The 24,705-nt window shown below is 44.1% G+C and overlaps 2 protein-coding genes across 16 annotated transcripts in view; one reads left to right on the forward strand and one right to left on the reverse strand.

Moving 5' to 3' along the window:
* Positions 1–24,705, reverse strand: part of LOC105495960 (cyclin Y) — a 314,134-nt gene that overhangs the window by 215,062 nt on the left and 74,367 nt on the right. For 2 of the 15 annotated variants that reach the window (XM_011765881.2, XM_011765883.2), the window contains exon 1: positions 6,758–7,232. The exons of the other annotated variants lie outside the window; for them this stretch is intronic. In XM_011765881.2, coding sequence (XP_011764183.1) covers positions 6,758–6,911 — 154 coding nt within the window. In that variant the 5' untranslated portion in view covers positions 6,912–7,232. Of the gene's footprint in view, positions 1–6,757; positions 7,233–24,705 lie in introns of those variants that run through there. 15 annotated transcript variants of the gene reach the window in all.
* The window catches only part of LOC105495959 (transcription initiation factor TFIID subunit 4-like), a 118,783-nt gene continuing 101,165 nt past the window's right edge, over positions 7,088–24,705 (forward strand). The window contains exons 1-2 of the mRNA XM_071068737.1: positions 7,088–7,735; positions 7,879–8,027. Coding sequence (XP_070924838.1) covers positions 7,088–7,735; positions 7,879–8,027 — 797 coding nt within the window. The remainder of the gene's footprint in view (positions 7,736–7,878; positions 8,028–24,705) is intronic.

Here is a 24,705-nt window from a genome sequence, read left to right on the forward strand (position 1 = left end):
TATGACAAGTATGATACTGTCAATAGCCCTCTTGGGAAAAATAGCACTGTTTCCTTAAAGTCAATCCAATGTGACACACTTGGAGCTAAATATCTGACCTTATGTGATTAAAACAGAATTTCAAAGCCACTCACATATCCTGTTTCTTGGTATTTTTTGGTTCTGCCCCTTCTTCCTGGACAGAAATAAATTTAATCTTCGCATTAGTTTCATCTAGCCATAAATGTAAAAGCAAGACCATCAGGCTGGGGACTGTGGCTCACACCTGTAATCCCAGCACTTTGGGAGGCAGAGGCGGGCAGATCACCTGAGGTCAGGAGTTCGAGACCAGCCTGGCCAACACGGCAAAACCCCATCTCTACCAAAAGTACAAAAATTAGCTGGGTGTGGTGGTGCGTGCCTGTAGCCCCAGTTACTTAGGAGGCTGAGGCAGGGGAATCACTTGAACCCAGGAGGGGGAGAGTGCAGTGACCTGAGATGGCACCACTGCACTCCAGCCTGGGCAATAAGAGCGAAACTGCATCTCAAAAAAAAAAAAAAAAAAAGACCATCAGCTCCGTAGAGGAGGGTGAGAAGGTGAGAAAAGCTACCACTCCACAGAATTATTTAATTTTCATTACTCTCAAAAAGCAGGCAGCAGGCTGGGCGTGGTGGCTCACACCTATAATCCCAGCATTTTGGGAGACCAAGGTAGGTGGATCATATGGACCAGTCTGGCCAACATGGTGAAACCCCATCACTACTAAAAATACAAAAATTAGCTGGGCAGTAGTGGCATTCACCTGTAATCTCAGCTACTCGGGAGGCTGAGGCAGGAGAATTACCTGAACCTGGGAGGCAGAGGTTGCAGTGAGCCAAGATCGCACCACTGCACTCCAGCCAGGGCAAGAGAGTGAAACCCTGTCTCAGTAAAAAAAAAAAAAAAAAAAAAAAAAAAAAAAAGCAGGCGGGAAAGTAAAAGTCCTAATCACAAAATATTGCTAGACAAAAGCATACAGGCAATAACTGTGAATCTCTTGAAACAAAGTGGGCTGGGCCAGGCACCAGGAGGTTCAGATTCTAGACATGGATCATTCTCTAATTAGCTGTCACAGGGCAGTTGAGGCATGGAGGCAAGCTGACAGCAGACTGAACCCCAGCTGCCACTAACAAACTGAGGAACCTTCCACAAATGTCTTAACCTTTAAGGCCCAATTTCTTCACCTAGAAAGTGGGGAGAATGATGAGAAGACTAAGACAATACAAGTCAAGTAATTAGCACTGTTCTTGGCTGAAAATTAACAGAATAAATTCTACTACCGTTATCCATGATCTGCATGACCTGGGCAAGAAACTACACCTCTCTGAGATTCAGTCTTCTTACCTGTAAAACAGGGGTGTGGAAGCAAAGGACTCCTTGATTCTAAGCGAAAGAGAAACATATGAAAAGCAAGTAGAGATAGGTCATGGGCCCACGGTCAGTGCTATGGAGAATGGCTCTCTTGACAAATCCTTAAACTGCACCTCTCCACACTGTTAACTAATACGAAGTCACATGCTTGGTCGGAGTGTTTCCACACATCTCACAGGCAGCAGGGCTGATAAGTCTTAGCCTGGAAAGAAAGTCCACAGATATGTTCTGCTCACTAGGGCTGATAATGTTAATGTGGGATGAAGATTCAAGAAAGTGCTGCAGAGGTGATGTTAAATAGATTGTAGACACTCAAGGAAGCCAAGAACAATATGCAAGCTCATCCTTCAGGAACTTAAGATTTCAAATTGTCCCCATGTCCCCACCCTTCTAACAGCAATCATACTTTAGACAGTTATCCCTCCGTTGCTTGGGATGAGTCCCTGAGGCTTCTAGCTTCTCTGGCTGTAGAGTCTCCAAACACCATGTACCTATATCCCATAAGACACTTCACATCTCAGACAAGAAAATCAACATAAGTGACTATGTTCATAATTGCAGATGTTCATCTAGTACTTTTTGGTTAATTAAGCATTTGAGTCTCAATTTGACCCTTAAGGATGTAAGGCCACAGCTAAAGTCATTCGTTGAAAGAAACAAGGAAAAAAGACTAAAAATACCACATTAGTAAACAGATTCCCATTAGCCAGGGTTTCCTTTCAGCCTGGGTGTGTTTTCTTTTTTTTCTTTATATGCTTTAAAACCTTTAAGTTTCATTTTCAGGACATCACTCTATCTGCTACCTCTCAGGTTAAACTACAAAGCCAAAAAGTTTCACATCCATGCTACTTTCATTATGACAAATCCTCTTCATGTTCTTCTTCCCTCCTGTCTCCCCTCACCCAAAAAATACACACGATGATGTTCTCACTCACATCTTTCAATGGTTGGTTTCACTCAACAAATTCATTCAACAAATATTTATAGTATCTTCAAGGGATCAGATGCTACTCTAGGCACTTAGGTTACATCAGTGAACCAAACAAATATTCTACTGGAACTTACATGCTAGTAGGTGAAAGTAGCTATTATTTATGTTTATACTTATACAGTGTATCATGAGATATTAGGGAATAAAAAAACAGGAGTGCAGGGAATATGCACTGGCATTGCCAGTGGGCAGCAGAAAGGATGTTTAAAGGTGATTGGGAGGGCCTCCCTGAAAAGGTCAGGCTTGAACCAAGGCTGCAGGTGATAAAGGGACTCAGCCAAGAGAGCACATGGTGAACACTTCAGGTAGAGGGAGAGAACAGGGGTGGAAGTTTGTGTCTGGTATGTTCCAGGAGGGGCAGGGAAGGAGGCCAATGTGGTTGGAATGAACGACTGAGTGAGCTGATGGCAGGCAGATCCCAAGGGGCCCTGAAGAGCACCGTACGGCTTTTACTTGTGCAATGAGGCGTCACTGCCGTTTTTGAGTGAAGGAATAAGTTAAAGTTTTTTAAAGGATCTCAGCCATGGCTGTTGTGTTGAGAACAGACTGGAGCAGGCAAGGGTGGAAGCAGGGAGACCAGGTGGGCTGGCGGAGACGGCAGCTGCTTAGATCTTCAGAACAGCAGCAGTAGAGGTCTTGAGAGTGGTCAAACTCTGGATGTATTCTGAGGATGGACAGCCACACTTTCCTACCAGATATGATGCAAGACGAGGGAGAAAGTGAGTTGTCAAGTATGACAGGTAAGCTATAAAAATGAAAAGAATGGGCCAGGAGCGGTGTCTCACCCCCATAATCTCTGCACTTTGGAAGGCCAAGGTGGGCAGATGACCTGAGGTTGGGATTTCGAGACCAGTCTAACAAATATGGAGAAACCTCTCCTCTACTAAAAATACAAAATTAGCCGGGCATGGTGGCACATGCCTGTAATCCCAGCTACTTGGGACGCTGAGGCAGGAGAATCGCTTGAATTGGGGAGGCGGAGGTTGCAGTGAGCCAAGATTGTGCCACTGCACTCCAGCCTGGGTGACAGAGCAAAACTCCATCTCAAAAAAAAAAAAAAAAATGAAGTTGCCATTAGCCATTTTGAGGTAAAACCCTACAAAGACTCTATGGTACAGCTGTTACAAGTATCCTGATTTATTTGGTCTCCTCACATTTTAAATTTTCTTTAGTCCCTCCCTCCCTTTTTCCTCCCACAGAAATAATCTAGTCCTGGAAGTCTGGACTGAATAACTGTTGCAGACAGAAGCTGTTTATCTTTGAGAAAGTATGGATATGACTGCAATGACAAGACACCCTACCCCAGAAGGCAACCCCAGACTAGCTAACGTTTGATGGCTACGTCAAGCAACAATGGAAAGTTTCCACTTGCCACATATTGGCTGTGTGACTTTGGACAAGTCATTTCTCCTCTCAATGACTCATTTCTTTGTCCTAAAGTAAGGATAATATTACCCATAGGGTTACTGTGAGTTCTAAGTAAATGAATGGAATCCAAGTACTTAGAGCAGCAGCTGGTACAGACAAAGTAATATATAGGTTGCAATTATTACTATCATTTTTTTTCTTTTCCTAAAGAATTGTTCTGAAGATTACTATCGTTGTTATGTGTTGTTGTTTTTTCTCAATCTCTGAATGATTTTATAAAAAATAATACCTGGGGAGCATGAGTCTAATACCAATTTCAAAAACATGAATCACCTAACACTAAGATACACTAAGTACAAAGACACATTAAGTTGCCATAAAGCACCATAGACATCTAAGTACCCGGACTCTAAAATTGTTACTGAAATTCTACAGGACAAATATTATCCCTTCATGTGTTTTGTGACAGAGGGAAGAAAACATGGATACATATATCATATCTCTGTGATTTAAAGACGCTAACCTATCATAGAAGACCCATGAACTTCAAACCTTTCTAAACCAGCTGGGTGGGATGTTTTTCAGAACATAAAAAAAAAATGGTACTTGAGTACTTCAGCTTTTGATATATACTAGAATCAATAATTCTTAAAATCTAGTTTTAAAATGTTTACTAATAACCTAACAATCAATATAACTCAGTTCAAATACATACAGATACAGATTAGCAAATATAGACATATAGATGTTGTGTGCATATATACATACTATCTAATTAAAACTGTTCTCTTCTCTCAGCCTCTAATAATGAATTTCTGCCAAAAATGTCCCTGAACAGCAGGTAACACTTCCAAGATTCGTCCAGCCAACAATTCTCAGGCCTACCTGCATCTCAGAACCACCTTGGAGAGATTTAATTAAACATATTAATGGCAAGGTACAGTACTAGATTTCTAGTTTAACTGAAACCAATGTTGAAAACTGCCGGCTGGGTCAATGCTGGAAGTATTATTTATTGAATCTGAGAGACAGAAGATGAATTAGTATTTTGGGGTTTAAACTAGCATAATCATAAGAACTGGGATCGGGGATGAGAGGACACCCCACAGCCTAGATTGGAAACCTGCCCTATACTCTCTTAAACTACGCTGAATCTGCAAAACAGTCTTCCAAACGTTCTCTCAAAAATTCCTAATGACTGAAACTTAAGATTTCTTTGAAATGAAAGAACACAAAATATCATTTCACTGTACTCTGGCAAAATTGTACTAAGCCTTAGTGCCAAATACCTGGTTACACTTATTTTTTCCACATTATTTCCTTACAATAGTCTATAATAACTATGCAGCCTGGCTCTAAGAAATGTAAATCTTTCGTTTTTTTCTCTTTTCTTTTTTTTTTTTTTTTGATCCATCATTCAAAACATAAAGCCTCCGCTAGATATTGCACAACATAAAGAAATTTACTGCACAGCATAAAGAAGAAATTATTTCCAAATGTTTTCGCCTGTCAACATAGTATAGGACTGGGTAATGGCTTTCTGTAATAAATTCATTCATTTATTCCTCCCTTTAAAGTGCAATACTTACTGAATGTTTGTTATATGCTAGACTTTTCTTTCAGATGCTAGAGGCTGTGAAAGTGATCAAGACTGATGTGGCCTTCATCCTGCTTTAAATGCCTTTAATGCACAGATTTAAGAAGAAAATATGGCTGTAGTTCAAACATCTAAGAGTATGTTTAAAATAATGGAAATCTAAAATAACAACACTAGAAACATCATATGGAACGATAGTTTACTAAGCGCGTACTAGAAACCAGACGTTGTGTTAGTCTCTTTATACATGGCACTCATTTAATAAAGACGCCCTCCTAAAAAAGATGAAATTACCACTTGGAAGAAATTACACAAAGACAAACGAGAAAAATCTTTCCTTTAGCAGAGTTTAAACGTGGCCTTTCCACAGTAGAGAGAATATTCCATCCTAAAGTCGACAGAAATGAATTATGGAGTTGTGTTCATTCATTCACACAAAAATTTTTTCATATTAGTTCAAGCAGATTATGAGAAGATGTTTGGGTTTTAAAAAATCACGTTGTCATAAAAAGATATTTCCAATTTCAAATCTTTTCAGTTGAAAATTCTATAAACTATATTTTAAGCATGATACATAAATATCCCTCTGTCGATATCATTGCGCAACAGTGCTAATAAATATGTTGCCAAACCAATAAAATAAAACATTACTGGGTGCAGTAATTAGTCTTAGCTTTTTTTCTTTTTGCAAACTCCAGTCCAACCAAAAGTCACCTGAATAAATCATAAATTCATAGGACTGCAATTCGGGCCCATGCAAAAAGTGGGTGACTTAACCCAAAGGTGTCTTGACAATCTTTTAAAGAGCATTCTCGGGAGAAGCTATTTGACTCTAATCCTGGAACCGCCACTCAAAAATATCTTTTTTAAAAAAACGGGAGAATGGGAAGGGGGGTCAGCCAAGTGAAGTCCATTTGTAAGCTTCCGAGGAACTGACTCAAGGCAACATGTTTCTCCAACTCCAGGTTGGAGACACCGGGATTCCAAAATGGGAATCCACTCACTTGGCTTTTACAGGACAAACACGTGCACAACTTGGCTTCGGGCTGCATTCAGGTAATGCCTGGAACCCCGAGCTCCCGGGCCGCCCCCGCCCAGCGCTGGCCGCTCCATTGAGGACGAGGACCGGCTCCTGTCACCTCGCGACCCACGCGCACACACCCGCCCCCGGCCCGCCGTGCTGGTTGCCGCGGGCCTGCAAAGTTTCCGCGGCCGCTCACTTGGGGGTAACTAGCCAGGGGTACGCCCGGAGGCTGCGGGGCCCCGGGCGCCTCGGCTGCGCGGGCGAAGCCCCCGTTATGCAAGGGTCGCCGAAACCCGCTGAGCAAGCAAGTGCAGCCGGGCCGCCCCGACGCTGGGTGTGCGGCTGAAGCCGCGGGGAAGGGCAGGGGGCTCGGCGGGCCGCACTCACCGTCTATGTTCTCCCGGTCGCTGATGTGCTGCAGGTTGCAGCCTGTGTCCTCGCGGCTCAGGTCCGTGTCCGGCCGGTAGGACTCCAGCCGGGAATGGGCATTCCTCCGGAGCTTGGGGCTGGACGACACGCAGCACGAGGTAGTGTTCCCCATCTTCGGCGGCCCCCCGACTCCTGCTGCGGTCCTGTTCTCCCCGACCCGGGTCGGGCAGACGCGGGGCGCGGGCGGCGGGGGCGTGTGGGGAGGCCTGCCCGCTCGCCGCCAAGGGAGGGGGCGGAAGCCGCGGCCGGCCGCCGGGTCAGCAGCGGCGGCGGCGGCGGGGCCTCGCCATGGGCGGCGGCGGCGGCGACGAGCGGGCGACGGCCCCGGCTCCCCTTCGGCCGGCCTATCCGCGGCGGAGGAGCGCTCGGGTCCGCGCGACTGCGGCCGCCGCGCCTACCTCACCCCGCCGCGGCCATGGCGGGCGGCGCCGCGCAGGCCGCCTCCCCCCGCGCTTCCCGGTCGGTGTCCGCTTCCCCGGCGGCGGCGGCCGCCTCCTCAAGAGGTTCCGGTTCAAGCCGGGGGCACGCGTGTCAGCGCCGGACTACGGGACTAGCCGGCGAGCTAGCGGGCAGCTGGCGTGGGCGCGGCCCTTGGGCCCCGCGCGGCGCGGTGCGGCCAGGGAGGATGCTGACGGCCCTCCCCCGCCAGCGGCGCCCGCCCTCGCCGCAGCCCCCGCCCCGCCCCGTCACCGCCCCTTCCCTCTGCCCTGGAAGCAGATCGGCGGCCGCGGGGAGGGCCGGGGCGGCGCGGCCCGGCGCGGCCTTGCGTGGCCTTGCGCGGATGTGGGATCGCTCCCGGGGGCCGCGCCTCTCTCCGGCGCTGGGGTCGCGGGAGACGTCGTCGGGAGCTCAGTTTCTGGAGGCCCTTCCCCACCCGGCCTCTGCCTCCTCCACTCCCCCGGGCTGGACGGAACGGGGCCTAGCGCGGTGTGCGAGGTGTGTCCCCGGGACCCGCAGCGGGCGCGAGTGCAGCCGGGGCCGGGTTGGGGACGCAGGCCCAGGGAGCTGAGGCTGCGCCTGCCTCTCCGAGACCGGTCTGGTTCTTTTTGTCTTCTTCTTTTTCTAATTTATTTTTTTAGAGATACGGTTTCGCTCTGTCGCCCAGGCTGGAGGGCAGTGGCGCAATCTCGGCTCACTGCAGCCTCGAACTCCTGGGCTCAAGCGATTCTCCCGCCTCAGCTTCCAAAGTAGCCGGGACTACAGGCGCGCGCCACCACCCCTGGCTAAGGTAGGGGGTGTGTGTGTGTGTGTGTGTGTGTGTGTGTGTGTGTCCAAAGCAGTGAGGACTACAGGCCACCGCCACTACATCAGGCTAAGGTAGGGTGTGTGTGTGTGTGTGAACTTTTTGTAGAGATGGGATCTCGCTTCGTAACAGGGGCTCCCGACCCTAAGGCAGGCTAAGGTGGTGGATGTGTGTGTGTGTCTGTGTTAACTTTTTTTTTTTTTTTTTTTGAGACGGAGTCTTGCTCTGCCGCCCAGGCTGGGGTGCAGTGGCCGGATCTCAGCTCACTGCAAGCTCCGCCTCCCAGGTTTACGCCATTCTCCTGCCTCAGCCTGCCGAGTAGCTGGGACTACAGGCGCCCGCCACCTCACCCGGCTACTTTTTTGTATTTTTTTAGTAGAGAGGGGTTTCACCGTGTTAGCCAGGATGGTCTCGATCTCCTGACCTCGTGATCCGCCCGTCTCGGCCTCCCAAAGTGCTGGGATTACAGGCTTGAGCCACCGCGCCCGGCCTGTGTTAACTTTTTGTAGAGATGGGATCTCGCTTCGTAACCCGCGCTGGTATCGAACTCCTGGCTTCAAGCAATCCTCCCGTCTCGGCCTCCCGTGGGATTATGGGCATGAGCCACGGCACCCGGGTTTTGTTTTTGTTTTAGCATTTAAAAGAAGCTGGGCCTTGATTTGGGAGTTCTCTCTTCTATTGTATTTTGAGCTTTGCCGAGAACTTGATGGTGACCTTGTTTTAAGCTGTGAAATAAATCTTGAGGTCCCAGAGCTATTTTAATGTTGAATTCGCTGTGGAGTTTTTTTTTTAGTTCCTTGGAGGTTAACGTGAGGTAGAGAACTAAATTAACAAAATTCATCCACTGCCCTTGCTTTGCTTTGCTTTTAGAATGCCTTCGGGTTTTGTCGTGATGGGGACAAGTTCACTTAGGCCAGTTGACTAAGATCAAGGTATGTGAACGTTCCTGGCTGTGAGAGAAGTACAGTAAATGTTGGTTCGCATTCCCTCCCGACGCCCATCCCTGACTTTTCTTGCCTTTATTGGGAAGAATATAAGGTGGAGAAACAAACTTCCCACCCTTTTTCCAAATATTTACTGAGGACAGCCATGAGGAGAGTCTGGTCGGGGGGTGGGGGGGCTGGGAATCTTTTGAACTAGTTCTTGAAAAAAAGACTAGTATGATAGTACAGCTATCTTAATTTTTTATATGAGGAAACTGAGGCCGAGAAATGAAATCATGCCTTGATTTATTCAGACCTCAGTACCTGTTAGTGACAAATCCAGGTACTAAAAGGGAAGAGAAGGAATAAGGGACTTGGTATTTGTCTAGCATCAGCAATGTGTGGACATCTTGTGAAAGGCTTTATAAACATTTCATTTAATTCTCTACATCTAGCTGTGTTTTAACCTGTGCTTTCTCTCCCTTTCCAAGTACTGTTTATACATTTATTAGTCCATATTTTAAAAGCTCCATGCTCTCATCTGTATTAATGCTATTTGTTAAGATAAGTGGCAGATGTCCATGGAAAATAAGTGGCTGCAAAGTGGTAATGCTGACCAGATGAGAAAAGAAGTGTGAAAGGGGAATTCTAAAGAATTACAGCCCTGGAGAGGGTGGGTAGACAGCAACAGTCCAAAATAGTGCTCTTCATTGAGGCTGTGTAGACCTTCCTGCTTCCTGGGAAAGCTGATTGGGGCATATTTACACTTGCATGTGTGTATTCAGATTGTCTGGGCTATGCAGTTTGGGTCAGATTGCTGAACCCTTGGGAGAGGAGTTCCCTTGTTGTCTGTTCTGATTGCTGCTTTGTAATTTGGGCCATATATGAAAGTCAGCATTCAGTTATTGAACCATAGGTGTGTGGCATATCTACTTAGGCGCATTACGCAATTTTTATTTCATTATAAAATATATAACATTTACATTCAATTATGGTTTGAGGGCTTAAGAGGAGAAAGAGACAGTGGCACTAAGGTGACTTGCTTCCTGTCCAGGCAGGTCACTGGGCAGTGTTAACCGGGAAGAACATCTGAAGACCAGAGATCAATGTAGCCACATACCCTTAACAAAGGGTGGTACAGCCTGTGGTCTGCCGGGATTTTTCTGCCCCTGCACCATGCCTATCTCCCCTTTGACATTTCCACCATATTCCCCTTAGGTATGTACCTGTTTGGACTTTAGAGTGTAACTTTTGGTCAAGAATCCTGGAGAGAAAAGATAGGTACTAAAGCCTCACTAGTGATTTGCCTGGTTGCCGACCCCCGCAACTCACCCACCCTACATGCACGCTTCAGACTCTTCCAGGCAGATGCTCCCTGCCTGACACACAGTGACACTTTGGGAAAAATTGCAGAACAGTAACCAACTCTAAGCAGAGAAATGTGATGTCAAAATGATAGTAATGAGAGATGTCATTTGTTGAAACCCTGGTTTCATGGCCGGGCGCGGTGGCTCAAGCCTGTAATCCCAGCACTTTGGGAGGCCGAGACGGGCGGATCACGAGGTCAGGAGATCGAGACCATCCTGGCTAACACAATGAAACCCCGTCTCCACTAAAAATACAAAAAAATTAGCCGGGCGTGGTGGCGGTGCCTGTAGTCCCAGCTACTCGGGAGGCTGAGGCAGGAGAATGGCGGGAACCCGGGAGGCGGAGCTTGCAGTGAGCCGAGATCGCCACTGCACTCCAGCCTGGGCGACAGAGCGAGACTCCACCTCAAAAAAAAAAAAAAAGAAACCCTGCTAGCTGCCATGCACTATACTATTTCTTACATCTAAATCTGATAAGTTGTACCCCATTTTATAAATAGACACTTTAACTCTGATAAGTAAACCTATGCAAGATCAAAATACTGAGAAATGTCCTAACTGGGGATTTGAACCTGGTTCTAAATTCTGAAGTCCAAGCTACATCCACGCCAACCTCCTACCTCCCATCTCCGGGACTTTGTGAGTAGAAAAACAAGTGTTGCTTCTCTCCTCTTTTTTCTGTCCTAAAGGAAGCTGGGAGCTGACCACTTAGGACTAGTACTAACCTTTAAGGGAGAGAAAGGGATGAGGGTAGCCTTGTTATTTCTGTGGGGTTCAGCCCTCAGACCAGAGTAAGAAGACAGGCAACAAGGTTGAGGAATAGCCATATGCAGAAATAACGTGTATCTAGCCACAGCATCTCCAGCACTGTGTCACTCGGGAATCAAAATACAGGGACAGTTCCTCAGTAGAGTGTGGGTCTAGCCCAGAATGTGGACAAGGGGAGTGGGGAAGGGGAGAGGTACACACTGAGCACTGTAACAAGGCCTGTCCTCAAGCTTGAGGAGGATTAGGAGGATGGCTTGAGTCTGGGAGTTGGAGGCTGCAGTGAGCTATGATTGCACCACTGCACTCCAGCCTAGGTGACATAGTGAGACCCTGTCTCTTAAAAAAAAAAAAAAAAGAAATTGGCCTGGATCTACTCATACCCACCCTGCTGTTTGAGCAGAAAGAATCTTTTGGGAATTATTTTGTTTCATCTTTCTCCATGATCACTGTTGAATAATTTGATCACTGTAACCAGGTAAATATAAAACTTAGGTGGGCCGGGCATGGTGGCTCACACCTGTAATCCGAGCAATTTGGGAGGCCAAGGCCGGTGGATCACAAGGTCAGGAGATCAAGACCATGCTGGGTAACACGGTGAAACCCTGTCTCTTTTAAAAATACAAAAAATTAGCCAGGCGTGGTGGCGGGCACCTGTAGTCCCAGCTGCTTGGGAGGCTGAGGCAGGAGAATGGCCTGAACCCGCGAGGCGGAGGTTGCAGTGAGCCGAGATCACGCCACTGCACTCCAGCCTGGGCAACAGAGCGAGACTCTGTATCAAAAAAAAAAAAAAAAACTCAGATGAACTATAGCTAAGTCAGTGCTCTCGATGCTGTTTTAGCAATAGTAGCTTTGTTTTTCACAGAAAAAAACAAAATTTTCTGTGGAACCACACTATTTAAAACGTAAGCGATATTAGTATCAACTTGTATAATTTATAGATCTACTTATAAAAACAATCAAGAATAGGCTACCTTAATTGAATCAGGAGGAGATAATTGCAATCTTACATCAGCCATACTCATATCCATGAAATATGAGTCAGTCATTTGCACAACTGCCTGAGTCACCTCCTGGAACACAGAAAACACTGAGCTGAGTTAGCCCAGGACCTGAACCTTTCGTGAAAAGGAAAATGTGTAGCGTCTCCTCGGGGTATGGCTGCCCTTTCACCTGCTAGTCAGTTTCTCATGACAGTTACTCAAGCATTTCTAAGGCAGTTGTGGAATAACCAAGACCTTCTGTGTGTTGTGCTACTGATGCTCCTCCTGTCACCGACCTCCTCTCCAAATGAGGCCTGCCTTTTGTCCTTGGTGGTAGGCAGTCCACAGTGTAACCAGCTACAGGGGAAGTATTTACTTTGATAGCCACTTGACCTTGATCAAGGCAGGTGACTCATTTATGGATAACATTTTTGAGAGTATACTGAGCCAGGAACCATGAGGATACAAAAGTGGATTATAGTTTCCATTCTGGAGAAATTCACAGTCCAGTAAGTTAAACATATCACAAGAACAAGTTTCCAGCAATGAGAGTGATTGCAGCCACTGAGTGGTGAAATCTAAGGAATGCCACGCCTGCCACCTATAAATATCTACATTTATTGCCTGGGCATATACCTCAAATTGCACCATGAGAAATTTATTTCCATGAAATTAGGAACTACCCAGAAATTCTCTATGCAAATAAAAATTCCCGCAAGAAAATAAGGATGGCTAATAGTTTTAAGTAGTAGTGCCAAGTCTTTTGGACCAGAGTAACTGCCAGGGATGTTGTGTTGAGGAGGATTCTGAGGTCATGTTCCAGCTTAGCAGAGAAGGGAGCCGCCATGAGGGAAGGAGTGAGGGAGAGGGTAGCACTTGTGCCACATATTTTTCTTAAGTAAAACCTTTGTTAATAGAATGCATGATGAAACAGGAACAGCCAAGGTCTCTGGCATCTGGGAGAAAGCCCACTTGGAAACTGATTTATCTGCCTCACCACTGCAAGTTCACTATCTGTCCCCACACTAAATGGCCTTAGGAAGCCCAGACTATCTCTTGCCAAACTCTACCTTCTTTATCCTTCCATACTCTTCAAGAAGAGAAATGGTATATATATGTGGGATCCTTGAGAACTAGGATGTACCTGTGATCAGGCAAAATGTAGCATCTAGCAGGGTCAGGTATAGGTTGAAGTGAGAGAGGTGGCTACTGTGCTCCCCAGTGGCTGTTCTCCCATCTCCCATAGTTTCAAGGCCTGTTTCGTGAAGAACAGCAATATGCCCAGCTCAAAGATGACAGCTGGCCACAGGACTAAGTCTGGCCACTAAGATGTGAGTGGATGCTTCCAGAAAAGCTCTCCAAAGAGGCTACCTCTAGCCAGGCACAGTGGCTCACGCCTGTAGTCCTAGCACTTTGGGAGGCCAAGGCGGTGGATCACCAGAGGTCAGGAGTTTGAGACCAGCCTGGCCAACATGGCAAAACCCTGTCTCTACTAAACATACAAAAATTAACCGGACATGGTGCTGCACGCCTGTGATCCCAGCTACTCAGGAGGCTGAGGAGGGAGAATTGCTTGAACCCAGGAGGTGGAGGTTTGCAGTGAGCTGAGATGGTGCCACTGCACTCCAGCCTGCATGACAAGAGCAAGACTCCATCTCAAAAAAAAAAAGCTACCTCTTCTCTGCTTCTTGGAGTATGGTCATGATAGCTGGAGTTCTAGCATCCAGTGGTAGTTTTCCTTGATTGGCCCCCAGACGATAGGTACTATGACCAAGACCTGTGGGGCCATCATGTGTACTTGGCTCCCCATAGGAGAATCCAGGATGGAATGGAATGATACAGTAGGCAGGCTCCGGAGCCAAGATACGGTATAAGTGGTAAAAATAAATGATTCACCCAAGAGGCAGATTAGGCCCATGAAAATTAGAAGGATTGTCTGATGTATTACTTTAATACAGCACTTCTTCAGTATTCCCAGAACTGTAGCTAACGGTTCCTGTGAACAGGAAGCTCCTTGAATATACCCTGGCAAGAAATCTTTCTATCCAAGGTGACTGACTTTGGGAGGGGATTTATTGAGTGTCTCCCCCGAGCCAGGCACTTTCAGATACCTTAATCTTAGTTAACTGGCTTCACTTCAGACCCTGTTCCTAACAGGACAAAACCCGACAGCATTTTAAAAGCCAAAAAGGGATAGTTGATGAGTTGTACTTGTCTCTGTCTCACTTTAGTAACCTCCAAGGAACTCAAAAGGCACTGCAGCTATAATTCAACATTAAAATAGCCCTGGGCCCCCCAGGAGCAGCTCAATAGACCCTACTGAAGTGGGTGGTCCTGTCCCTCCCCTGCTTAAAATCCGTCAATAGCTTCTCATTGTTTTTAGACTAAAAACCCAGCCCACCTGACAGTCAAGTTGGCCTGCTCCCCAGGCTTTCTCCCCAGCGGCTCAAACCTGCTCACAACTCCCTCGGTGTCTGCCACTTGGCGTCTCACTTTGCTCCTGTGACCTCGTCCCTCTGAGCGCTATTCCTCCCCACCTCTGCATCTGACTTAACCTTCAAGGCCTGGCACAAACAATGCTTTTCCTTTGTCCTTCATACTGAAGACTGGAGATGATAAACTCACATAGATTCTCTCTGAATAAATATTTCCCATGCCAGTTAGCATTTTTTTAAAACTATAATGACTGCAAAATATATTATGTGTACTCTAACTTATTTAACCTCTGCCCAGTGAATGGACATTTCCTTTGTTTCTTTTTCAGGATAATAAAAACAGTTCCGGGATGAAAAAAAAAAATTTTTTTTTGTATTTTTAGTAGAGACGGGGTTTCACCATGTTAGCCAGGATGGTCTCTCTCTCCTGACCTCGTGATCCGCCCATCTCGGCCTCCCAAAGTGCTGGGATTACAGGCGTGAGCCACTGCACCCGGCCAGGGATGAACATTTTTATATGCTAATCTTTGTCTGTATCTGCTCATTTCTATAAAAGGAATCATTAGAATTGGAATATCTAGGTCATTTTGACCAAAAAGGAACATTTTTAAATCTCTTAATATTGCCATATGACATCTTAGAAAGTTTACATCATTTTACACAAATAATTGTTTCCTTATTGATGGTCCAAACCTAGAGAATTTTTGGTCATTCTGTGATCTGTAATTGGACAAATTTCCGTTGCTCCTAGCAGCATTTTATACATACTTATCAAGATGTACTATGATTTATACACACTTATCAAGATGTATTATGTTTTGCTTGCATTTCTCCAAGTAAGCTCTGAAGTGCAAAACAGAACTTGTTTTACTCTTTGTAGCACGATACTGAGAACAGTAACACCTAACAGGCATCAAGGCCCTTTCTAGGTAAATCTGCAGAAAGAGTAATTGTCTCAATCTCAGTTTCCCTGTGATAGATCAAAATAAAGCTTTCCATACCTAACCTAGGGAAGCTGCATACAGTTGAAGAGCTATATTCATCTTAACCTGGCCCTGACAGCTCCTCAACATGTTTTTCTTTTCCAAGTTCCACATTGCTTCACCATGTCCTTTTAACAGTCCCATTTGTTATTTTATCCATCACACGAACTTGTAGTTGGTTCTGCCTGCAGCGTTTCTCCATGATATAACCTCATCATATACACTCAGGAGCCTGAGAAATGAGTATCACAAACCACAGAGTCTTCTTGTTGCTTAGTTACCGTCCTGCATTTCCTGGGGACTTTACCTTGGCAAAGTGTATGATGCTACATTTTAATGAATGTTGATCAGTCACTGTATGATAAATGCCAGGAAAAACAGAGATAAAAAGAAAGAAGTGTGAATCCCGCTCTTCTGCCTATATCCCAGCTCCATTTTCACGTCTTTTTGTATCAGCCCCCAGAATCTGGGGTCTTCTGTTTGAAAATGAGATGGATTCCACAACATCTGTATAGCTCTGCTTGCTATGGTACTGGGCTGGAAGAGGCAGGTCAAAGCAGGTGCCCCCCTCACCAGTGTGCCCTGAGGATGCAAAGGCCCTGTTTGCCTGGTGATAACACCTTCAGTGCCCATTAGGGGGCCCAAAATTGCCAGTTGACTATCCCTTTGGGACTGACGCCTTAAAATCTCATTTTGTCTTTGAGAAGTGGTATTTGGAATGTTCACACATCAAAATGAAAATTATCGTTTTCTGCTAGCACAGTGTATCTTAGCTAGTGTATCTTAGCCAGCTGGCTCACCTCTCAAGGCACTAAAGGAACAGAAAAACACAGGGCAATCTCTGTAAGCCTCATTCCTTCACTCGGTAACCTGTGAGAAGCTAGAGAGAAAGGACCAGTGAGAGCACAGGATCAGCTCTTGCCGGGGATCCAGCCAGGAGCCACCATGGAGGGCCTGGAGCACTCAGAGGAAAACATGGGGACATCAAGTATGCAGGAGATCAGGCGAAAAACAGTGAAGTCAGCTCCAGAAAGACTCATACCTCTCACCCCCACTGCCTCAACCTCCTCTCAAGGTGTAGAGTTCACAACTTTTCCTTGGGAAGCTTCTGTGTCTACAGTGCTCAACAGAGGAGACGAACAGGGTTTAGGTTACTATCTTCCATACCCTAAACGTGAACATTGTAATATTGGAAATACAGTAGCAAAAGGAAAGCACTTCTCAGGAAGGAAAAATATATCTACTCTTGCTAACAGTTTTCTCCATTCACAAAATATTACTCATTTTTTTAAACTTTGGAAAGAATATTAATATTCATAGATGTCAGATTAGTTGGGCAAAATATGCTAAAAATTGCCATTTAATTTATAATAGTGAAAAACTGAATGCAACCTAAATGCCCATGAATGATAGCTAGTTACATACAGTGGACTACAATGGAATTCTATGAAGTCATAAAAATAAGGATGTACATCTGTATTTATTGTTACAGAAAGAAAGCTACAAAATATTGTCGAGAGAGAAAGCAGACTGCAAAACTGAATATATATGCAAAGAGATGTCTTTAGGGATATTTACTGTTAAACAGTGATTAACTTAGTTGTCTTTTTTCCTCTGTTCTTTCCTTCTTTCTTTTTTGCTTTAAATCTGTACCTTTTTAAAAAGCAGTAATACACTTTCTCCCTCCAAAAAAGAATAGCCTAGCGAAATCTTTTACTTCAAATTCTTTTCCCATTATTAATCTTTGTATCAACCATTGTGGTTTGCTAAAACCAGGAAGGATTGTAGAGTAGAATCCATGCCCACGATAGAATAAAATCCAAGCAGGAAGACACTTCATATGTGGTTATAAGACCAGGAGGACCAGGAGACAAAGGGAAGCCATGGTGTGTGTGTGTGTGTGTTTTGTTTTGAGAGAGTGTCGTTCTGTCACCCAGGCTGGAGTACAGTGGTACCATCATAGCTCACTGCAGCCTCCAACCCCTGGGCTCCAGCAATCCTCCCACCTAAGCCTCTCTAGTATCAGGGACTACAGGTGTGCATCACCACATCCAGCTAATTTTTAGTTTAGTTTTTTTTTTTTTGGTTTTTTTTTTTTGAGACAGGGTCTTGCTATGTTGCCCAGGCTAGTCTCAAACTCGTAGGCTCAAGTAAACCTCCCAAAGCACTGGGATTACAGGTGCAAGCCACCATACCCAGCCTGGAAACTCAGCATTATGTACAGAATCCTAGCTCTTAGACTAAAAGGCATCAACTGGTACAATTTCTTGCCTTTGGGCACCAAACGTGTTAGCTTCCATTTTATTTAACTTACTGTAAAATTATATTAGCTATGCTGCCACTTAAGCCAAGATGCTTTCTGTCTAGTCACTTAGGTTCCATCCTTTTGAGGGCCCTGCCGTTTCATTGCCTCTCCTTTCCCATTCCCCTCCCCAAGGCTGTACTTTGAGTAACTGTATGTGCATTTTCCTGTGCCTTTTCATTATTAAAACACTGTAAAAGGTAATGTCTCCAAAATGCAAACCATAGTCTTCTCCATTGAAAAATATTTTCCAGGCTAGGTCCTCCACCTGGATAACAGAGTGAGACTCTGTCTCACAAAAACAAAAAAACTCATTAAACTGTATAACTAAAATGGGCGCATTTTATTTTATGTAAACCATATCTCAGTAAAGTGTATTTATTTATTTATTTATTTATTTATTTATTTATTTATTTATTTAGAAACAAGGTCTTGCCTCGTTGCCCAGGTTAAAGTGCGGTGGCATAATCATGGTTCACTGTAGCGTTGAACTCCTGGGCTCAAGTGATCCTCCTACCACAGCCTCCTCCCAAGTAGTTGGGACCATGGGCATGTGCCACCATGCCCAGCTAATTTTTTTTTAAGAGATGAGGGTCTCACTATGTTGCCCAGGCTGGTCTCGAACTTCTGACCACAAGAGATCCTCCTGTCTTGGCTTCCCAAAGTTCTGGGATTACAGGTGTGAACCACCATGCCTGACCAAAGTTGATTTGAAAAAATGAAAGGGGAACCGAGCACAGTGGCTCATGCTTATAATCAATCCTAGCACTTTGGGAGGCTGAGGTGGGTGGATCACCTGAGGTAGGGAGTTCGAGACCAGGCTGACCAACATGGATAAACTCTTGTCTCTACTAAAAATACAAAATTAGCTGGGCGTGGTGGCACATGCCTGTAATCCCAGCTACTCGGGAAGCCTCAGCTTGAACCCAGTAGGTGGAGGCTGCAGTGAGCCAAGATCATGCCATTGCACTCCAGCCTAAGAAACGAGAGCAAAACTCTGTCTCAAAAAAAAAAAAAAAAGAATGAGTTCTGGGCTTGGTGGCTCACACCTGTAATCCCAGTACTTTGGGAGGCCAAGGTGGGTGGATCACCTGAGGTCAGGAGTTCAAGACCAGCCTGGCCAACATGGCCACAAACCCCTCTCTACTAAAAATACAAAAAAGTAGCCGAGTGTGGTGGCACATGCCTGTAATCCCAGCTATTCAGGCAGCTGACACACAAGAATCGCTTGAACCTAGGAGGCAGAGGTTGCAGTGAGCCAAGATCATGCCACTGCATTCCAGTCTGGGTGACAGAGTGAGACTCCATGTCAAAAAATGAAACAAAACAAAAATGAAAGGGAAATAAGAGTCATTACGAATATAATTAGGTTTCAATTTTTAGTTAAAATCAAATTTTGATTGAACTGGGATTGCCAAAAATGTCCTTAACTTCGTATCTCCAAATAAAACTCTTGCAGTTAATTTATGTTGTTTATACACCTAGGTAATTCTCTATATTTTTATAGTATGTTGACACTTAAAATTTCAATCTCTTCTAGTAGTTCCATGAGTGGGACTGAGGGGGTGATGGGTGTTCTCATTATAACCTTCAGAAAGCTGCCTATATATAAGTATGCACAAATAACTATTATTCAGATAATTAGAATCATCACAGAATATCCTTTATGAAGGATAAATATAGGCTAATGTATCCTTTATGACTGTTAAATATAGCCTAATGTTTCTTTTATTCTTCAGACCCAGTTCAACTGTATAGAAAAAAAATGTATGCACAAAAGCAGCACTCTATAATTAAAAAAATATTCCTTATTGGTCTTTTGGATTTTGGTTCTGCATAAGTATGAGTTTCTCATCAGGCCTCTCTAGACTACTAAAGCCTAAAGCAATGCTTCCCCTATCTCAGCTCTTAGAGGAATTACTGGGTGTCTTGTTTATTTGGCAATTCCGTGCTTACAAACTCTCTTTTCAATGGGATCTTCAGCTCCTTGAGACCACAGTAGATACCTAAGTATTTGTCAGTGTAATTTTTTGTATTGATTTACTGAATTCAAAGAGTATATACAAATATTTTGTTTACAGGGTTTCATTACAATCCAAATAAGCTTGTATGCTTAGTAATTCCAGAAATGTTGTAGGTATTCAGATTAGCGTTGCTCATTCATGCTATTTAATTTACAGAGCTCAGCTGCAGTAATTTTCTCCAGTGGATGATGTAAGGGAGTCATTGGCAGAGAAGCAAGAGACTTGGCTTCAGAGTGGGCAGTAACAGGGCTGAATCTGGTTTTACAAAGCAGGTACTGTAAAGCTCTCATTGCCTCTCTGAGGACAAGGCTTTGAGCCATGAGTCCCAGGGTCCTCTAAGTGGAGGCTTCTTAAAGGAATTGAGCCTCGTTTCCTGGATTTGAGGTTTATTCTTTTTCACATTCCCTTTGTACACCAAATATATTTAGTATTTATTATATTTTAAGTTTAGACCTTTGGAATTTTTTTTTTTAGACAGAGTCTCACTCTCGCCCAGGCTGGAGTGCAGTGGCGTGACCTCAGCTCACTGCAACCTCCGCCTCCCAGGTTCAAGCAATTCTCCTACCTCAGCCTCCTGAGTAGCTGCGACTACAGGCATGTGCCCACCACGCCCTGCTAATTTTTGTATTTTTAGTAGAGACAGGGTTTCATCATGTTTGCCAGGCTGGTCTCAAACTCCTTACCTCAGGTGATCTGCCTGCCTTGGCCCCTGAACATGTCGGGATTACAGGCGTGAGCCACCGCGCCAGGCCGCGGTTTGATGAGTTTTGAGAAAGTAATATACGCATGTAACCACCATCACCACAATGAAGATCTAGAACATTTCCATCATCCCCAAATTCCCTGATACTCATCCCTGGTCCCAGGCAAGCCCTCATCTGTTTTCTGTCACTGCAGATCAGATTTGTCTCTTCTAGAGTCTCATAAAAATGTGATCTTATGAAATGTGTAGACTCTTGTGCGTAAGGTTTCTTTTCCTCAGCATAATGTTTTTAGACTTGTCTATGTTGCATGAATGAGTGGTTCATTTCTGTTTATCACTGAGTATTTTTCCACTGTATGTATATACCACAATTTGTTTATATACCACAAATGTTGATGGACATTTAGGCTTTGTCCAGTTTCGTCTATTATAAATAAAGCCATTATGAACATCTATGTACAATTTTTGTGTGTACGTTTTCTCTTGGGTAAATATCTAGGAGTAAGACTACTAGGTTGTATGCTAAGTGTATGTTTAATTTTAAAAGAAATGGCAGCCGGGTGCAGTGGCTCACATATGTAATCCCAGCACTTTGGGAGGCCGAAGTGGACAGATCACCTGAGGTCAGGAGTTCAAGACCAGCCTAGCCAACATGGCGAAACCCCATGTCTACTAAAACTACAAAAAAATTAGCCGGGCATGGTGGCACACGCCTGTAATCCCAGCTACTTGGGAGGTTGAGACAGGAGAATTGCTTGAACCCGGGAGGTGGAGGTTGCAGTGAGCTGAGCTCACACCACTGCTCTCCAGCCTGAGCGACAGTGCGAGACTCCATCTCAAAAAAAAAAAAAAATGGCCAAACTGTTTTCCAAAGTCCTGGTACCATCTTACATCCCACCAGTAAAGTTGTGAGAGTTGTAGTTGCCGTACGTTCTCACTGATAATAACTTGCTATCATCAGTCTTTTTAATTTTCACCATTCTAATGGATATGTAGTGGTATCTAACTGTGGTTTTACTTTGCATTTCCGTGATGACTAATGATGTTGACATATTTTTGTTTGCATGTTGGATATTCATGTATCTTTGTAAAGTGCCTATTCAGTGTGTTTTCCAATTTAGTTGGGTTGGTTGTCTTCTTATTCAGTTGTAATAATTATTCATATTCTAGATACAATACCTTTGGCAGATATGTAGATATGTGTTGTGTGACTATTTTCTCCCAGTCTGTGATTTGTCTTCATTTTGTTAGCATTGTCTTTTGAAGAGCAGAAGTCTTTAACTTTGTAAAAGTCTAATTTTTAGCTATCTTCTTTTATAGCTCTTATCTTTTTTTGTTTGTTTTTGTGTGTGTGTGTGTCTTCAATTATCTAAGAACTCTTTGACTCCCTACAGATCATGTAAATGTTCTCCTATGTTTTATTTTAGACATTTTAAGTTTTACCTTTCTTGGGGGGGGGAGGGACAGAATCTCTCTCTGTCACACAGGATGGAGTGTAGCGGCACGATCTCAGCTCACCGCAGCCTCCGCCTCTCAGGTTCAAGCAATTCTGCCTCAGCCTCCCAAGTAGCTGGGACTACAGGAGGTAGTCCCACTGCCACACCCACTAATTTTTGTATTTTTAGTAGAGATGGGGTTTCACCATGTTGGCCAGTGTGGTCTTGATCTCCTGACCTGGTGATCCACCCGCCTTGTTCTCCCATAGTGCTGGCATTACAGGCGTGAGCCACCGCACCCATCCAAGTTTTACCTTTTAAGCTTAGGTACACGGCCCAATTTGAGGTGAATTTTGTGTATGAGTAAGTTAATAATCAATGTTCATTTTTTCCCATATGGTTATCCAGCTTTTCCTGCACCATTTGTTGAAAAGACTTTCTCCTATTGACTTACTATGGCCACTTTGTCAAAAATTACTTGCCCATAGACATGTGGGTTCATTTATTTTGTTCCATTAATCCAAATGTTGATCCCATAATAATAATGTAGCTTTAGACTGAAGTGTAGTGGCATGATCACAGGTCATTTCATCCTCAACCACCCAGACTCAAGCAATCCTCCTCCTGTCTCAGCCTTCCAAGTAACTGAGACCACAGGTGTGCACCACCACACCTGGCTGCTGTTTGTTTTTGTAGAGATGGGGTTTCACCACATTGCCCAGGCTGATCTTGAATTCCTGGGCTCAAGCAGTCTTCTCACCTCAGCCTCCAAAAGTGCTGGGATTATAGGTGTGAGCCACCGTGCCCCACCCCTGCTGGGATTTCAGTTAAGATTATGTTGTATCTATGGAACAATTTGGGAAAAATGGTCATTATCATATTTAGTCTTGTAGTTCATAGACATAGTATATCTCCATTTATTTGCATCTTTAATTTTCAACATAGCATTCAGCAATGTTTTTATAATTTTAATTGTATAGGTGCCTTGCATTTATTACGTTAAATTTATCCCTAACTAGTCCATGTTTTTGATACTATAGTAAATGGTGTGTGTGTGTGTGTGTGTGTATATATATATATCTATATTTTTTAGACAGAGCCTCACTCTGTCACCCAGGCTGGAGTGCAGTTGTGTAATCATAGCTCACTACAGCCTTGACCTCCTGAGCTCAAGCAGTCCTCCTGCCTCAGCCTCCCAAGTAGCTGGGATGACAGTGTGCACTACCACGCCCAGATAATTTTTTTTTTTTTTTAATTGAGACAAGGTCTTGCTGTGTTGCCCAGGCTGGTCTCAACCTCCTGGACTCAAGTGATCTTCCCTTCTCAGCCTCTCAAAGTGCTGGAATTACAGGTGTGAGCCACCATGCCTAGCCAGAGGCATTGTTTTTGATACTATAGTAAATATTTTATTTAAATTTCCAGGTGGTCATTGCTAGTATGCAGAAAATATTGTTTTGTGTTAACCTATGCTAAAGTCACATTATTTTGATTTGCTTTTCATAAAGATTCCTTAAATGTTTCTACGTAAACAATCATGTCATCTGCAGATAGACAGTTGTATTTCTTCTTTTCAGTCTGTATGGTTTTCTTTGCCTTTTTCTTGCCTATTGTACTGGCTAGGACTTCCAGAGTAATGTTTAATAGAAATCCTGAGACTGGACATCCTTGCCTTATTCTCAATCTGAGGAGAAAGTATTCGGTTGTTCATCATTAACAGATGATGTTAGCTGAAGGTTTTTCAGAGATTGTGTACTCTACCAGGAGGAAGAAGGTCCCCTCTATTTCCAGTTTGCTAAGAGTTTTAAAATTGTGAATGGGGGGTGAATTTTGTTAAATATTTTTCTGCATCTAATAAGAGAATTGTATATGATTTTTCTCCTTTATTCTGTAATATGGTAGTTATGTTGATTTTTTTAGTGTTAAACCAAGCTTGCATTCTTGGGATAAACCCCACTTAGTCATGATGCATTATCCTTGCTGTATATTGCTGAATTCAGTTTGCCTAAAATTTAATTAAGGATTTTTGCATCTGTATTCAGTGAGGTATACTGGTCTCTAGTGTTCTTTCCTTTCAATGTCATTGTCTAGGCTCAAAAAAATGACTAGAGAAGTGATCTTTCTTTATTTTTAGAATGAGTTTGTGTGTGTTTGTTAACAAATTGTTTTTTTCCTTAAATATTTGATAGAATTTACTCCTAAAGCCACCTCAGTCTGAAATTTCTTTGCGAGAAGTTTTAATTCATAATTAAATTTCCTTCGTATATGTAGGGCTAGTTTCTTTTTTTTTTCTTTTTTTTTTTTTTTTTTTTTTGAGACAGAGTGTCACAGTGTCGCCTGGGCTGGAGTGCAATGGCGCAATCTTGGCTCACTGCAACCTTTACCTCCCGGGTTCAAGCGATTATCCTGCTTCAACCTCCTGAGTAGCTGGGATTACAGGCATCCGCCACCATGCCCGGCTAATTTTTTGTATTTTTAGTAGAGACAGGGTTTCACTATGTTGGCCATGCTGGTCTAAAACTCCTGAGATGAGGATAATTTTTTGTATTTTTAGTAGAGACGGGGTTTCATTATGTTGGCCAGGCTGGTCTCAAACTCCTAACCTCATGATTCGCCCACCTCAGCCTCCCAAAGCACTGGGATTACAGCGTGAGCCACTGCGCCTGGCCTTCTTTCTATAGTTTCTTGAATCACTGTGGTTAATCGGCATTCAACCAATTTGTCCATTTTATCTATGCCTTTGAA

This window comes from Macaca nemestrina, chromosome 9 (assembly GCF_043159975.1).
Source record: "Macaca nemestrina isolate mMacNem1 chromosome 9, mMacNem.hap1, whole genome shotgun sequence".
NCBI classification, from domain to species: Eukaryota; Metazoa; Chordata; class Mammalia; order Primates; family Cercopithecidae; genus Macaca; species Macaca nemestrina.